General features: G+C 35.8%; 2 protein-coding genes across 2 annotated transcripts; both read right to left on the bottom strand.

Annotated features, from left to right (window-relative positions):
- Positions 1–487: 487 nt before the first annotated feature.
- On the bottom strand, positions 488–17,768 carry LOC116302312 (uronyl 2-sulfotransferase). The gene is made up of 8 exons (XM_031711592.2): positions 17,517–17,768; positions 6,212–6,255; positions 5,519–5,671; positions 5,143–5,222; positions 2,538–2,679; positions 1,981–2,081; positions 1,541–1,698; positions 488–1,236 (listed from the first exon to the last, which is right to left on the bottom strand). The coding sequence occupies exons 1-8, from the start codon at positions 17,626–17,628 to the stop codon at positions 1,073–1,075; spliced, it is 954 nt and encodes a 317-aa protein (XP_031567452.1). The 5' UTR covers positions 17,629–17,768; the 3' UTR covers positions 488–1,072.
- On the bottom strand, positions 6,741–9,663 carry LOC116302311 (guanine deaminase-like). The gene has a single exon (XM_031711591.2). The coding sequence runs from the start codon at positions 9,445–9,447 to the stop codon at positions 8,110–8,112; it is 1,338 nt and encodes a 445-aa protein (XP_031567451.1). The 5' UTR covers positions 9,448–9,663; the 3' UTR covers positions 6,741–8,109.
- Positions 17,769–18,101: the final 333 nt, after the last annotated feature.

An 18,101-nucleotide genomic window follows, 5' to 3' on the forward strand; every position in this document is an offset into this window, starting at 1 on the left:
ACACAAGAAGACCATTGCTAGGCATATCTAGTATCGGTTTACTATAAAACGTTTCCTTTTCGTTAACAATACAGCAGATTGTTATTGCTGATCCTAACATGATGTTAGGAAATCGTGGAATAATCTAGATAGATGTCGTAAGACACCGGAAACGCATCGTACCGTATGACTTTGAAATGGCTTCCGCTCTCAGCCAATCAGAATGCAAGAATATGCCCGCGCGCGCCATGTTTGGTTAACAAAAGCCATTTTAGTGTCTCAGAATTTTGTACAAAATATATACCTATAATAATCATATTTTTAAAAACGACCTTCTCTATGCATGCGGATTCCTTTGATTCAGTTCGAAGTAGAAAATTTCCATCCGTGCACATTTATTTAAAATTATACTACCACGTTTACAGAGAAATACTAACTATGGTTGCATGTATTCTTTCTATGTACAAGCTGAAATAGATTGTTTATCAAAAACATATTAAATAAATAAATGAAACAAATACATAAATAAAATACGCTGCTTTCAAGAAAGTAGAACTTTTCGAGCTTTCGTACGACGAAGTAAACTTAGAAGTTTCGTCAAATATTCACTATACCACTACTGATATTGAGTTTCAGCGCGTCTATTCATAGAAACTTTTTAAGTGCTAAGAAGCCAAGGAAGATTTAAAATAGAATGTTTTTGTCATAGTTGACGGGAATTGCTTAACGAAGCCAATTAAGTTCGTCACGAACCATGTAACAGGTCAATGAAAGAAAAGAGGAAAATTTGGCAAAGCGTGAAGTATAAAGGGGTGCGCCACATCAAATCAAACAAGAGATAAACATGAAAAACATTTATAATAAAGGGTTAAATAAATTCAATTAATAATCATTTATTGTAATAACGCATGCATACTCCGAGTATTTAATTAGCTGCGCCCGGTAAAGTGTGTTGGGTCGGTACGGGTGCGTTGTGTCAGTACGGTGTGTTGGGTCGGTAAAGTGTGTTGGGTCAGTATAGGTGTGTTGGGTCAGTACGGTGTGATGGGTCAGTATGGTGTGTATATAATAAAATAAATTATCTATCCATAACTCATATCCCTAGTTCTTTTTTCAAATGTTGAAACTTTAACTTAACATAGTCATAAAACTGGTACTCTAGCTTTAACCTCTCTTTCATGATGGCTACCACTTCAGCAGATGGAGCTATTTTTTGTTTTGTCTTGGTAGTTTTCCTTTTCAATGACTCTTCCAAACCTTCGAAAGAAAAGAAAACTTTGTGAAAAGCAAAAACAGCAAAACAAACAAACAAACAAAAACATAAATTAAAACAACAGACGCAGTGAAGTTTTGTCATCACCTGGCCAAGGTGTCAGCAGTCTTCTCGCCCCAGTGCCCAAGGAAATAATGCAGAATTTTTGTGTGGGGTGGGGTGGGGTGGGGTGAAGTGGGGGAGAGGGAGAGGGAGGGGGTAAATATACTTTTGGGAAAAGAAGAGGAATGCTGAGTTGTTTTACGTAGAAGCACTAAGTTATAAATCAGATAATATTTAAAGTATTACCAGGGTTTTTCCACGCTTCATAAGCTCCTCTAAAGAACTGGGGTAGCAATTTTTCTAGTACTTTAATGAAGTCGTTGACCTCTTCCAACACACCAACCACTAAATATTTGGTTTCCACGTTGGTAATGGCTTGTCTTAAAGCATGCTTTGGAGATGATCTGTGCAGTGTCAATCAATGTGGTGGAGAGTTAAAAGTATGCATGGTAACCCTGTGTGATAAATTTGAAACTTGAAACTAAGGAGGTGGGGGGGGGAATGAGTGAAGGGAAAGTTTAATCTTCCAATCAATGTCAAGATTAGAATCCTCAACAAGTATCAACTATGGAACCTGAATCTGAGAAGGGGAGGGAGGGGGATAGGAGGATCAATTAATGTCAAGCTTAGAGGGGTGAGGGGGAGAAGGGATGGGCATAAGGTACGAGGAAATTCAAGGTGTTTACTTGCATCCTGCAGACTGTCCACAAAAATATGGAATGATGTATGATAGTCGACGGGGATCTGTACACTCTGAATAATTCTTCAACACACATTCGTTAAAGGACTGGAAGAAAAAAAGGCAAATGTACCTATAAATTTTTGTTACATCAATCTATATTTTGGGAATATTTCCTCTTTCCTCTAAAATTGAAATAAAAGATTTGGTTTTTAAAATCACTATATTAAATAAGAAATTTTCTTTCTTAAATTTTTAGAGTCTTTTTGATTATAGCTTACATTTTTAATGCTGAAGGAGAAAAAAATCTTAAACAAACAAAGCCTATAAGTATTCAAATTGAAATGTTTCAGAAATTCTATATGAATGTCCTTATCAATTGAAAAGTATTCTGTTGGGGTTCCTGTGGATTCAGTGGAAATTTTCACCCCAAATTGCCTATGGGTGTGTTTACTCCTGCTCACCTCACTGCGCCCTCCCACTTCTTTACAGAAAGTTTGCTAGGCCAACAGACAGGCCAAAACATACAGGTTTAATAGAACATAAATGGCATTTAAATTGTACCAAGTTTAGGTGATTTGCTGGACCAGAGAATCTCCATGACCTTTCTCGGCCATCACCAAATCGAAGGAAATAAAAACCAGACACCAGGCGTGATAAGGGGTCTCGTATTAGATTGATATATATTGGTTGTACAGCACCAAATCTGAGAATGAAATGCACAAGACTAAGTGATAAAGGTTTCATAGTATGTACTTAAGAAGATTTAATATACACCGATCCCAGGGTAATCATTATCACAATCATCAACATTATCATCATCATCATCAATGCAATCCATTGCCATTATCCTTTTCAGCATTATATTTATCATCATCATCATCACAATCATCATCATCATTACCACTATCAACATCTCACCATCACCACCATCATCATCAAGATCATCATTATTATTACCATCTCCACCATCATCAAAATCATCATCACACCATCATCATATCATCTTCAACATCATTGCACCATCATCATATCATCTTCAACATCATTGCACCATCATCATATCATCTTCAACATCATCATCACACCATCATCATATCATCTTCAACATCATTGCACCATCATCATATCATCTTCAACATCATCACACCATCATCATATCATCTTCAACATCATTGCACCATCATCATATCATCTTCAACATCATTGCACCATCCTCATATCATCTTCAACATCATCATCACACCATCATCATATCATCTTCAACATCATCATCACACCATCTTCATATCATCTTCAACATCATTGCACCATCATCACTTATCTTCAACATCATCATCACACCATCATCATATCATCTTCAACATTCATTGCACATCATCATATCATCTTCAACATCATCATCACACCATCATCATATAATCATCTCATCATCAACCATCATCATATCATCTTCAACATCACACACCATCTCATATCATCTTCACATCATCATCACACCATCCTATCATCAAATCATCTTCAACATCATCATCACACCATCATCATATCATCTTCAACATCATCACACCATCATCATTCATCTTCAACATCATCACCATCATCATATCATCTTCAACATCATCATCACACATCATCATATCATCTTCAACATCAGCACCACTCATCATCATCTTCAACATCATCATCACACCATCATCATATCATCTTCAACATCATCACACCATCATCATATCATCTTCAACATCATCATCACACATCAATCACACATCATCATCAACCATCTCATCATCACACATTCACCATCATCATATCATCTTCAACATCATCATCACACCATCATCATATCATCTTCAACATCATTGCACACATCATCATATCTCTCAACATCACACCCATCATCATATCATCTTCAACATCATCACCACATCATCATCATATCAATCTTCAACCATTTCATCACACACCATCATCATATCATCTTCAACATCATCATCAATCACTTACTTCAACCATTCATCTCATCAACATCATCATATCATCTTCAACATCATCACACACCACATCATCATTCATCTTCAACATCATCACACCATCATCATATCATCTTCAACATCATCATCACACCATCATCATATCATCTTCAATCATCATCATCATCATCATCACATCACATCATCATCATCTTCAATCATCAGCATCATCACCAGCATCACTTCATCATCATCACACCATCATCATATCATCTTCAACATCATCATCACACCATCATCATATCATCATCATCATCATTGCACCATCATCATATCATCTTCAACATCATCATCACACCATCATCATATCATCTTCAACATCATCATCATCATATCATCTTCAACATCATCACACCATCATCATATCATCATTCACATCATCATCATCACACCATCATCATCATCTTCACATCATCATCATCATCACACCATCATCATATCATCTTCAACATCATCATCACACATCATCATCCACATCATCAACAGCATCATCATCATCAATCACACCATCATCATCATCATCATCATCATCACATCACATCATTGCACCATCATCATATCATCTTCAACATCATCATCACACAATCCATCATCATATCATCTTCAACCATCATCATCACACACACACACTATCATCTCAACATCATCACACCACATCATTCATCTTCAACACATCATACACCATCATCATATCATCTTCAACCATCATCATCACACACATCATCATATCATCTTCAACCAACATCAGCACCACTCATTCATATCAATCATTCACCACATCATACCACACATACACCATCACATATCATCTTCACATCACATCACACCACCACACATCATACACATACTCAATCAACAACCACATCATCATCTCAACATCATCATCACACCATCATCATATCATCTTCACATCATCACATCATCTATCATCTTCACATCATCACACCATCATCATATCATCTTCAACATCATCATCACACCATCATCATATCATCTTCAACATCATTGCACCATCAGAAGTAGCAGCAACACTTTTATCAATGTTCTTTTTCCCCTCCCTCGTTATTCCCCCTTCACCTTCAAGTGGTAAGAATAGGTGATGGGTGGGAAACTAGAGGAAGATAATCTTCACTTACTTTCTAAAATCAACAAAATGTAGATGAGTATAGTAAATAAATGGAGGCTTCAGCTGCTCAATAGACATAACGAATTCCAACTGCAAAATAAATGGAAAATAAGAATGAGAGAAAAAAATGGGGGAAATTTTTTTCACCAACCTAAATGAACGAAGCAAAACATGCAAGAGTGATTGTACTTTTAACCACTCAAAAAGTGGGAGGGGGGGGAAGAGAGGCATCAGAACAAAAAAATTCTTTCAACATGCATTTTTCAACATGCATCAGTAAGTCAAACTCATCATGTGACAACATAGATGTTTAGGTTTCTACAGCGAGAGGCTGAATGGCCCCCCTGAATATGATGTAGATGGACTTATAGGTTTCTACATAGTACCTGTTGACGTAGGGTTAGCCTCAACTTTCCAGAAAGATCCAGGGTGTTTGTGCGATTCATAAGCTGAAAACCATTATTTATTGAAAGAGTCGTCATCAGGATAATCAATGATCGACTGCCACATTTGCCAACTCTATTATAGATGATGCCCTTCTGAAAAAAGAAAGAAGAAAAAATATTTTAAAAAAGTAGATGGAATAATTAACTAGGTGAATTAAAAAATTAGTAAAAAAAGAAATGAGTGAATAACCAGGCGAAGAAAATGTATAAATAAATATACAAATGAATGAATGAGTTAATGAACTTAAAAAAGAATAATGAATAAATTATGAATAACAATGAGTGAGAGAATGAATGAATAGATTCCATCCTCCGTAAACAACCCCTCAGGATTGACTTGCAGTCAATAATTGAGAAAAATGGCCACTTCATACGGTTACTATAAATAAATATCTCAAAGCCTTGTGGGATCAAAATGTGGACAAACATTTCAAATTAAGGCTTAGATTACATGGAAAAAAAGAATTAATATTGGAGTTAAAAAACCATAGTTCTTCAATGAATTGAAACAAGAAGAATACAAAACATTGTGCACTACGCAGTGGGCTTGTCTGCATTTAATCCCATGAAGCACAATTGTGACATCATCCATGGAAAATGCTATTGCATACACTTTAAATCATAATGATTTACCTGTTGAATGTTTGGGCTGACAAATGGTGGCCGTACAGTTGTCACTACAAAAATAAAATTATTTAATGTCAATCATCATTGCCATCACCATGCTCATCAACATCATCATCATCACCACCATGCTCATCAACATCATCATCATCACCATCATGCTCATCACCATCAACATCATCACCATGCTCATCAACATCATCATCACCATGCTTATCAACATCAACATCACCATGCTCATCAACATCATCAACATGCTCATCAACATCATCACCATCATCATCACCATGCTCATCAACATCATCACCATCATTATGGTGGTAATGACTTTATTTCAGCATATCCAATAGGTGGCTATTCTGAAAAATCCTAAATAAAGTTACAATATGTAAAAAATAATATGATTAAAGTATACATGATAAAAATATAGATGATAAATGTATATTGTGTATATGTATGATACTATAAAAATAAAATAATAATAATAATAATAAATAAAAATAGATATAAAAAAAATAAATAGTAATCATAAGAAAGATTAAGACATTTTTCTTTAATCTTATTCAAGATCCAAATATTACTACAATCAATAAAAATTAAAACCTTTTTTCTTATTGGCTACATATGTCAACTCACAGTTCATGTTGGAATTGCACATCTGATAACTTTATTAATGTCTCTAATTCTTCTAGCCGGGCACAAGTGCCCTACTTTTTTATATATATATATATATATATTATTTACAACTTAAAGAGTAGCACACTAAGTGTGCTACACAAGATTTTTCTACAACATGATTTATATTTCATGATTTATATCTTTTTGCATCTTATGATGAAAAGTTTACATCCTTTTAACATAATTACTAGTATAAATATATTGATATTAGATTACAGCACACACAACAGCAAGCACAAAAAAATATAAATATAAATATAAATACACGAACAAACATAAGATTTGCCAGTTATTTGATTATATCTGTGCAAGTGCCCTACTAATCGGGGAGACAAAGAGAGACAAACATGATATCATTTATTAATTCTTACATCTATTAAATTAATTTCTGTGTATTGAATTAATTTCTACATGTATCACATGCTTGCGTGTTTAGTCATTGTCAACATTTCTCTTGTGAATACCACATCTACATACTTATTTCAAGATACTTAAGATACTTATTTCTCAATCATTGATTGGCCGTTAATTTTTTCTGCACAATCAATTAATTTTTCTCCTCTCTAATCATAGTTAATGGAGCGGAATGGTTTGGAATCTCCATAGAACAAAGCTATTGTTTTGAGTTTGAGATTGAACCATACCATCATGTGATACTGACTTTTCACAATGAACTAAAGCAAGTTGTATCAATCAATCAATCAATCAATCAGTTTATTCAATCTACCTTTCTGGAAATATAGTAACAAGCATTCAAAATTCTATTAACAATAATTGTACAAATATGTAATAAAAGAAATAGTGATTGCAGATTTTATAATTGAATGTATATATATCCAGAAGGAAGACACCTGGCTGAAAATACTCATTTCCTTATTATTTTCATGTATGAACATTTTGATCCTTGCAGATACAGTTAAGTTACTAGATGATAAATAAGAAAGCATGAAAAAAGGAAATTTTCCTTTCAATAAACAATTTGTATTTATCATATATCATTAATTAACAAATAATGAGTATTTTAGAATGCTTTTTTTAGGGGGGAAAACTTCTATATTCCCAAATACTATGAACAAACGGAGCAACTTTTCCTTCTCTGTGCATGGTCAACGTCATATAACAATGGATAAAGTCAAACAAACACCTAGAACAATAGGTTTCCCAACCATTCCACTCTATTAACTATGGTCTAATCAATGACCAGTCCTCAATTGAAAATTAAACTTGCACTATTTTGCAGTGCCACTGACGAGTTTTCCAGCGACAAAAACCTTCTTGATGTTGCGGTCATCTCCAATATACAAAAATTTTTGCACCAAGTCTTCTATGCTATCATCTTCAAAAACATCAAATGGTGAGTCTTTGGCACCAGTGTCAATCAAGAGTGCATCAAACTGTTTACCCACTATGAAGTTGCCAATCACATTGTCAAGCCCTAAGACCTTACTTCCACCTAGGGTAGCCATGTAGAAAGCTTCTTTGTAGCTGATGGGCTTGTAGTCATCCCCCCTTGTAAATTGAATGGTATTAGAAGCTACGATAGCCATATGGATGGCACTCAGCATAGAGGGAGAGTGTCCCCCAGCGATGTCTGTACCCAGACCAACATCAATGCCATGGTCAGTCAAGAGTTTCACATCGGCAACACCACTTCTGATATCAAAGTTGGACATGGGGCAATGTGCTACACTAGTTTTGCATTCTGAAAGCATTTTGACCTCATCGAGGGAGACATGGCAACAATGAGCCATATATGTCTTTTCAGTTAGTAGGCCCATCTCTTTGTACAAGTTAGTGTAGTTCAATGAGTCTGGGTGCATGGCATTAACTTCTCTTATTTCACGTAAATTCTCACTCAAATGACTTTGTATAGGCAGTTGATACTTCTGAGCCAGTTGTCCAAGCCCTTTCATAAGCTCTTCACTACAAGTAATAACAAATCTTGGGGTTATGACAGGAGTGATCAGCGAGTCATTTTTAGCCAGCACATACTTGATGAACCTTTCGGTGTCTTCAACAGACCGTCGTGTACTCTCCACGTAAAACTCAGGAGCATTTCTATCCATACAGACCTTCCCTATATAAGCCCTCTGTCCTAATTCTTCAACAAGATCACACAGCACGGTACAAGCGTCGTAGTGGATCGTCGCAAAATAGCTTGCCGTTGTGGTACCATTCTTGAGTGTTCTTTCAACTGCTTTACGATAAGCCATCTTGGCGAAGTCTACATCCTTGAACTTGGCCTCCGAAGGGAAAGTGTATTTCTCAAGCCAGCCCAAAAGCGGTAAATCGTATCCAGTTCCTGTGAAGATGTACTGAGGAGCGTGAATGTGGGTATCGACAAAACCAGGAATGATATATTCTCGCCCAGACAAATAGGTCACTTGGTCTGTAGTGAACGAAAACTTTTCTTGGAGATCTACAATTCTCGACTCGTCGTCGAAGAAAATGATCTTGCCTGAAGAATCAACACCAATCGCTTTATTCATAAGAATTTGCATCAGATTTTCATTGCTGGAGTGAACGAAGGTACCACAGAATACTTTATCACATTTGGCGCTCGCCATTTCCGTTCGTTTTAATTCGTCGTTGACTTCCTTGTGTGGTTTAATCGTGGGAGGGTAATCGTGGAATCCCGAGTAATGAAGCGTGGATTGATGTAGTCTCCCCCGACACTGGTGAAAAACGCACTGCGCACGCTCGGAGATGGCATAGCGTAACTAAGGGCAACTTATGTTTTTGATGCCGGTGTTTTGATTGTTTTACAAAATCGCAAAACTTAAGAAAAATCCTGAAAACTTAAGGTTGTCCTTTTCGCAATAGCAAGATAATTTCGATAGTGATACACTGCTGATTTATACAAAAAAACTTTTGTTTATACAAAGCAAAAATAATCTTTGAAAATGCCGCAAACTCGAGGTCCGACGTCGACATCCAGCATGGCTAATTTGCAGATAATCACATGGTCGGATCCTATGTAAAGAAATCCAAAAATATGTGTAAAATTCCAAAACGAATATTTTAAAAATAGCCCTGTCGGTTAAAATAAAACCTACCTTTACATGTGATCAATTGTTATTGTCCGCCATTTTGTTTTTTCTCCCAACGCATGCGCAGTGCGTTTTTCATCAGTGTCGTCTCCCCCACGGAATATTTTATTATGCTAAGTAGAACTGGAACCCAGGCAGAGTAACGAAGTTCAAAATTAGTAGTCAAGAATCAAAACTATAATTTAGTTTAAATTGATTCATTAATTCGACCTACAGTTGTTAGTTTATTTAATTAATAGCGCAGCGCATTCGTGACGTCATAAAAACGAAGACAAAGGCGAAATTCGGACAAACAAACTTACAAGTTTACTTTCAGCAGATAATTTTCACAGCCGATCGCAGTTGAGCTTGGTTTACATAGGTTATTATTGTAACTTTAAGTAAAAATAATAAAATCGGTTCGTATAATGCAATGTTTGTCCGAATCTTTAAGCTATTTTTAGAATCACTCCCCGATCAGGTGACCCGGGACGTCTAGAGGTGACGTCATCAGATCTAAGGAATTGCTGCAAATGAGAAACGAGTTGCCTCTGTTTTTAAAGTATTCTATCTTTAAAGAAAGGTTCAAGAGATTCTACTCAGCTAAATAGATTTCAATTTTGTTTTTGACGTGTTTGCTTATCGTTTAGAAATATTGTTGTTTAGTCTGCCCAATATTAAGCAATTGTTGGATGAGGTTGAGCAAGATATCGTAAATTATCAAGTCCGTGGCTGTGTTATCTGTCGAAGCCTGACTACTAAAGTTTCACGGATTTACTGTGGTCACTCTATAACCGTGATTTGATTTAGTAATACTAAATAACACAATTTCATGCAAATTCCATTGTTTTCTATTGTCTAATTAGTACTATTTTGTACTATTTAGTAATTAGTGTTTCACAGATTAATTGTTTGCAATCTAATGTAATATATGTTGTGTTTAATGATAATAATAATAATAATAATAATAATAATAATTTCATTTAGTGTCAAGTTAAGAAAAAAATAGCCGACCGAAAAGTCTACTAATTGGGGACACTATTTTACTTAAAGATAAACATATGAATAAATAAATAATAAATACTTAATATCTATTTGTATATCAAGGACGGATTCAGCCAAAATTTTAGGGGGGGACTAACTGAGTTTAGGGGGAGGCTAATTGAGTTTCTTCCGTGAAAACAACGGAAAACAATTAAGAAAAACATCTAATTCTTCAGTTTTGTTTTGTTTTGTTTTTTTCTGCTGAAGCGAGACTTCAATCCCCCTTGCCCCCCCCCCCCCCCCCCCCCCCCCCCCCCGGCAGATCCAGTTATCGAATAACACGGGTCAAAATCGAATGGATCCAGTTATCGAATAACACGGGTCGTAATCGAATGGTTGAATATATCGAATAACACGGGTCAAAATCGAAACGATCCAGTTATCAAATAACACGGTTCAAAATCGAATGGATCCAATTATCGAATAACACGGGTCAAAATCAAATAGATCCAGTTATCGAATAACACAGGTCGTAATCGAATGGTCGAATATATCGAATAACACGGGTCAAAATATATAGAGTATGGGCAATAAAACGGGTCAAATTGGAATATATCCAGTTAGCGAATAGGGTTATTGCATAGGCTTATTGCCGACGCCAAGGTAATTAACTATTTCATTTATCAATTAATTGAGAAGGTTTTCCATCAAATGTTGCTTATTATAAATGCGAAGTATTAGTATGGTATTCTTGCAGTCCAGGTGTATAATATAACATGGTATTAGTGTGGTATACTTGCAGTCCAGGTGTATAATATGACAGTATTAGTGTGGTATACCTACTGTCCATGTGTATAATATCACATGGTATTAGTGTGGTATACTTGTAGTCCAGGTGTATAATATCACATGGTATTAGTGTGGCATACTTGTAGTCCAGGTGTATAAAATGACATGGTATTAGTGTGGTATACTTGCAGTCCAGGTGTATAATATGACATGGTATTAGTGTGGTATACTTGCAGTCCAGGTGCATAATATGACATAGTATTAGTGTGGTATACCTACTGTCCATGTGTATAATATGACACAGTATTAGTGTAGTATACTTGCAGTCCAGGTGTATAATATGACATGGTATTAGTGTGGTATACTTGTAGTCCAGGTGTATAACATGACATGGTATTAGTGTGGTATACCTGCAGTCCAGGTGTATAATATGACATGGTATTAGTGTGGTATACTTGCAGTCCAGGTGCATAATATGACATAGTATTAGTGTGGTATACCTACTGTCCATGTGTATAATATGACACAGTATTAGTGTAGTATACTTGCAGTCCAGGTGTATAATATGACACAGTATTAGTGTGGTATACTTGTAGTCCAGGTGTATAACATGACATGGTATTAGTGTGGTATACCTGCAGTCCAGGTGTATAATATGACATGGTATTAGTGTGGTATACTTGTAGTCCAGGTGTATAACATCACATGGTATTAGTGTGGTATACTTGTAGTCCAGGTGTATAACATGACATGGTATTAGTGTGGTATACTTGCAGTCCAGGTGTATAATATGACACAGTATTAGTGTGGTATACCTACTGTCCGTGTGTATAATATGACACAGTATTAGTGTAGTATACTTGCAGTCCAGGTGTATAATATGACATGGTATTAGTGTGGTATACTTGCAGTCCAGGTGTATAATATGACATGGCATTAGTGTGGTATACTTGTAGTCCAGGTGCATAACATGACATGGTATTAGTGTGGTATACTTGCAGTCCAGGTGTATAACATGACATGGTATTAGTGTGGTATACTTGTAGTCCAGGTGTATAACATGACATGGTATTAGTGTGGTATACTTGCAGTCCAGGTGTATAATATGACATGGTATTAGTGTGGTATACTTGTAGTCCAGGTGTATAACATGACATGGTATTAGTGTGGTATACTTGCAGTCCAGGTGTATAATATGACACAGTATTAGTGTGGTATACCTACTGTCCATGTGTATAATATGACACAGTATTAGTGTAGTATACTTGCAGTCCAGGTGTATAATATGACATGGTATTAGTGTGGTATACTTGTAGTCCAGGTGTATAATATCACATGGTATTAGTGTGGTATACTTGAAGTCAAGGTGTATAATATGACTAAGTATTAGTATAGTATACTTGCAGTCCAGGTGTATAATATGACATGGTATTAGTGTGGTATACTTGCAGTCCAGGTGTATAATATGACATGGTATTAGTGTGGTATACTTGTAGTCCAGGTGTATAACATGACATGGTATTAGTGTGGCATACTTGCAGTCCAGGTGTATGATATGACATGGTATTAGTGTAGTATACTTGCAGTCCAGGTGTATAATATAATATGGTATTAGTGTGGTATACTTGCAGTCCAGGAGTATAATATGAGATAGTATTAGTGTGGTATACCTACTGTCCATGTGTATAATATGACACAGTATTAGTGTAGTATACTTGCAGTCCAGGTGTATAATATGACATGGTATTAGTGTGGTATACTTGTAGTCCAGGTGTATAATATAACATGGTATTAGTGTGGTATGCTTCCAGTCCAGGTGTATAACATGACACAGTATTAGTGTAGTATACTTGCAGTCCAGGTGTATAATATGACATGGTATTAGTGTGGTATACTTGTAGTCCAGGTGTATAACATGACATGGTATTAGTGTGGTATACTAGCAGTCCAGGTGTATAACATCACATGGTATTAGTGTGGTATACTTGTAGTCCAGGTGTATAATATGACATGGTATTAGTGTGGTATACTTGCAGTCCAGGTGTATAATATGACACAGTATTAGTGTGGTATACCTACTGTCCATGTGTATAATATGACACAGTATTAGTGTAGTATACTTGCAGTCCAGGTGTATAATATGACATGGTATTAGTGTGGTATACTTGTAGTCCAGGTGTATAATATGACATGGTATTAGTGTGGTATACTTGCAGTCCAGGTGTATAATATGACACAGTATTAGTGTAGTATACTTGCAGTCCAGGTGTATAATATGACATGGTATTAGTGTGGTATACTTGCAGTCCAGGTGTATAATATAACATGGTATTAGTGTGGTATGCTTCCAGTCCAGGTGTATAACATGACACAGTATTAGTGTAGTATACTTGCAGTCCAGGTGTATAATATGACATGGTATTAGTGTGGTATACTTGTAGTCCAGGTGTATAACATGACATGGTATTAGTGTGGTATACTAGCAGTCCAAGTGTATAACATCACATGGTATTAGTGTGGTATACTTGTAGTCCAGGTGCATAACATGACATGGTATTAGTGTGGTATACTTGCAGTCCAGGTGTATAACATGACATGGTATTAGTGTGGTATACTTGGAGTCCAGGTGTATAACATGACATGGTATTAGTGTGGTATACTTGCAGTCCAGGTGTATAATATGACATGGTATTAGTGTGGTATACTTGTAGTCCAGGTGTATAACATGACATGGTATTAGTGTGGTATACTTGCAGTCCAGGTGTATAATATGACACAGTATTAGTGTGGTATACCTACTGTCCATGTGTATAATATGACACAGTATTAGTGTAGTATACTTGCAGTCCAGGTGTATAATATGACATGGTATTAGTGTGGTATACTTGTAGTCCAGGTGTATAACATGACATGGTATTAGTGTGGTATACTTGCAGTCCAGGTGCATAATATGACATGGTATTAGTGTGGTATACTTGCAGTCCAGGTGTATAATATGACATGGTATTAGTGTAGTATACTTGCACTTCAGGTGTATAATATGACATGGTATTAGTGTAGTATACTTGCAGTCCAGGTGTATAATATAACATGGTATTAATGTGGTATACCTACTGTCCATGTGTATAATATGACACAGTATTAGTGTAGTATACTTGCAGTCCAGGTGTATAAAATGACACAGTATTAGTGTAGTATACTTGCAGTCCAGGTGTATAATATTACACAGTATTGGTGTAATGTACTTGCAGTACAGGTGTATAATATGACATGGTATTAGTGTGGTATACTTGCAGTCCAGGTGTATAATATAACATGGTATTAGTGTGGTATACTTGTAGTCCAGGTGTATAATATGACATGGTATTAGTGTGGTATACTTGAGTCCAGGTGTATGATATGACATGGTATTAGTGTGGTATACTTGCAGTCCAGGTGTATAATATGACATGGTATTAGTGTGGTATACTTGTAGTCCATGTGTATAAGATGACATGGTATTAGTGTGTTATACTTGCAGTCCAGGTGTATAACATCACATGGTATTAGTGTGGTATACTTGCAGTCCAGGTGTATAATATGACATAGTATTAGTGCAGTATACTTGCAGTCCAGGTGTATAATATGACACAGTATTAGTGTAGTATACTTACACTCCAGGTATATAATATGACATAGTATTAGTGTGGTATACTTGCAGTCCAGGTATATAAGTAAGAGTTAATTACCTCGAACGGAGGCAATAAGCCATATACATCCCGAGGGACGCAGGCCCGAGGGATGTATAGGCTTATATCCGACATTCGAGGTAATTAAGTATTTTATTTATCAATTGAGGTTTTCTATCAAATGTTGCTCATTATAAATGCGAACGGTCTATGTACTGTTTAATAAACGAGCAGGAGTGTTTTATCGGGTATAAAACACGAGGCGTAGCCGAGTGGTTTTAGACCCGATAAACCACGATCTGCGAGTTTATTAAACGGCTTAGAAAACTTATGATGTTTGTTCTCATATTGTACCGAATTCTTTACGAATTGAACCAAGTTGGATAGAGAAAATCCAAGTTAAAGTTTATGCAAATGAAGACGAATCTTTATCCGATTTAAAATCACCTTCATGGTCATGATTTCTATTGTGTTTTCTTCATGAATGATTAATGAGTTTTCTAAATATAGTTAGTAACCGGGTTAATAACTATATATTGACCTCGCATTTATAATGAGGGTTATAACAAAAATAAAGCCTTGTGAATAACAAAGAAAACCATGTCAATTGATAAATAATATGACATAGTATTAGTGTGGTATACTTGTAGTCCAGGTGTATGATATGACATAGTATTAGTGTGGTATACTTGCAGTCCAGGTGTATAATATGACATAGTATTAGTGTGGTATACTTGCAGTCCAGGTGTATAATATGACACAGTATTAGTGTAGTATACTTGCAGTCCAGGTGTATAATATGACATGGTATTAGTGTGGTATACTTGCAGTCCAGGTGTATAATATGACATGGTATTAGTGTGGTATACTTGCAGTCCAGGTGTATAATATGACACAGTATTAGTGTGGTATACATGCAGTGCAGGTGTATAATATGACATAGTATTAGTGTGGTATACTTGCAGTCCAGGTGTATAATATGACACAGTATTAGTGTGGTATAATTGCAGTCCAGGTGTATAATATGACATAGTATTAGTATGGTATACTGTGCGAGACGTGTTTAGTATGCAATGTTTTTGATAGAGAGAAATCGCTCGAAATGTAAATGATCGAAATGTAAATTTAAAAGCGTACAAATATGAAATATTACTCACAAATACCTCATATTATGTTTTTAATTAAGAGTTCGATGCGCAAACCATTGGTTACCGTTGATCAATCGTTTATCACTCTTGAATTTCCGAATCTAAGTTACCGGAAGTTCAACCTTCGGATATTTATCGTGCCAATACTCTTCCTAGTCTCTCTCAATCACCTGGACTGCGAGTATCACATCTAGCCGCAACCGTCCTACTACGTCCATTTGGATGTTGCGCGCGCGAGTAGACTAGTATTTTAGCCTGCAACTTATTAGGGAGCTATATGAATTCTAGCCTGCGGATGTGACGCAGGCTATTTACGCAGAAAATTCCGGATGTAACGCAGGCTATATTAATTAAAATTCTCTACCAGCTGGAGACTTTTCCTTTTTTTTTTTTCCTTTTTTTATATGGTAAAACAAATCATACCACACAAACCAGACCCATTACTTTTATATTTTTATTATATAATTTGCAATATAATAGGTTTGTAAGGGGAAAAAAATACAATACAAATTGATGCAAATTCAAAACGATAATTATTATCAAATATATCTAGTCTGCAGTCTGCAGTCTGCGGTCTGCGTTTGTCCGACACCGTTTTTTTCTCTCTCTCCATAAATAGACTCTACTAGACAATAATCGATTTTTCTGTCACTGTTGGCGGCTCAACAAAAATATTCAATCGCCTTTTATTGTTAATTAATTCTATAGAATCTTTTGCAACTTCTTAGTATCTGGATAGGATAGTATGATTTCTATTATTGCATCAATTCTGCTTGATTTTTGATTTTAATTTTTATGGAACACCGGCCGATCACATTTAACCGGAATTTAGTGTTTTCAAATCGTCGATGGTCGACTGTCATTCGAAAAAAGGCGCATAAAAGAACCCTATTCACAGAGTTTATCTTCCACCATATCAATTATTTTAAATGTTTTTGAGAGGAGAGTAACAAAAGCGACTACATCTAAGCGAGTCTCGTGTTATATTTCTTAAATGTGTTCAATGTCACAGACGTACCTTTCAGTGATGTAAAATATTTCGTCTTTAAGCGTCCATAATGGATCAATAGCAGTGTGGTAAAGACAGCCAGACACGACAAAGCGACAACAATGGCTTTCTTTCCAAACATTATATATTGACAAGTTACTTCTGAGACGGTCCAGCACGAGTAAAACGATATCTTTGATCGTTTCTACTCGCGGTTATTAAACAGGATTGCGTTATTGTTTTACTAAGATAATAAAGTATTAGATTTCGCGATCAGTTTTAACTAACAAAATCCCGAAAATTGGTATTCAAATTAGTAAAGAATTAAGTCCATTGGGTTAATTGATGAAAGAGACTTTTCATCAGTGTCATCGTTATGGTGACGAGTCGGATAAATTTTGATTGGATCATTAATGACCTCGCGCACTGTGATTGGTTAAAAGGTTGTCAATGGCGAACCGTGACCGTACCGTTCTTAGTCCGCAATATTCGAGTAAGTATGCAATTCGACACGGCACTTTCACGGTAACGATCATGACAGAAAATTAGCGAGAAATTACATCATTAAAGAACAAATAACTTCCCTTAGCAAGCAACACCTAATAAGAAAAAATA

Source organism: Actinia tenebrosa, unplaced genomic scaffold (assembly GCF_029948245.1).
Source record: "Actinia tenebrosa isolate PJP-AT-01 unplaced genomic scaffold, QUT_ActTen_1.0 PGA_scaffold5__44_contigs__length_20552954, whole genome shotgun sequence".
Classification (NCBI taxonomy): domain Eukaryota; kingdom Metazoa; phylum Cnidaria; class Anthozoa; order Actiniaria; family Actiniidae; genus Actinia; species Actinia tenebrosa.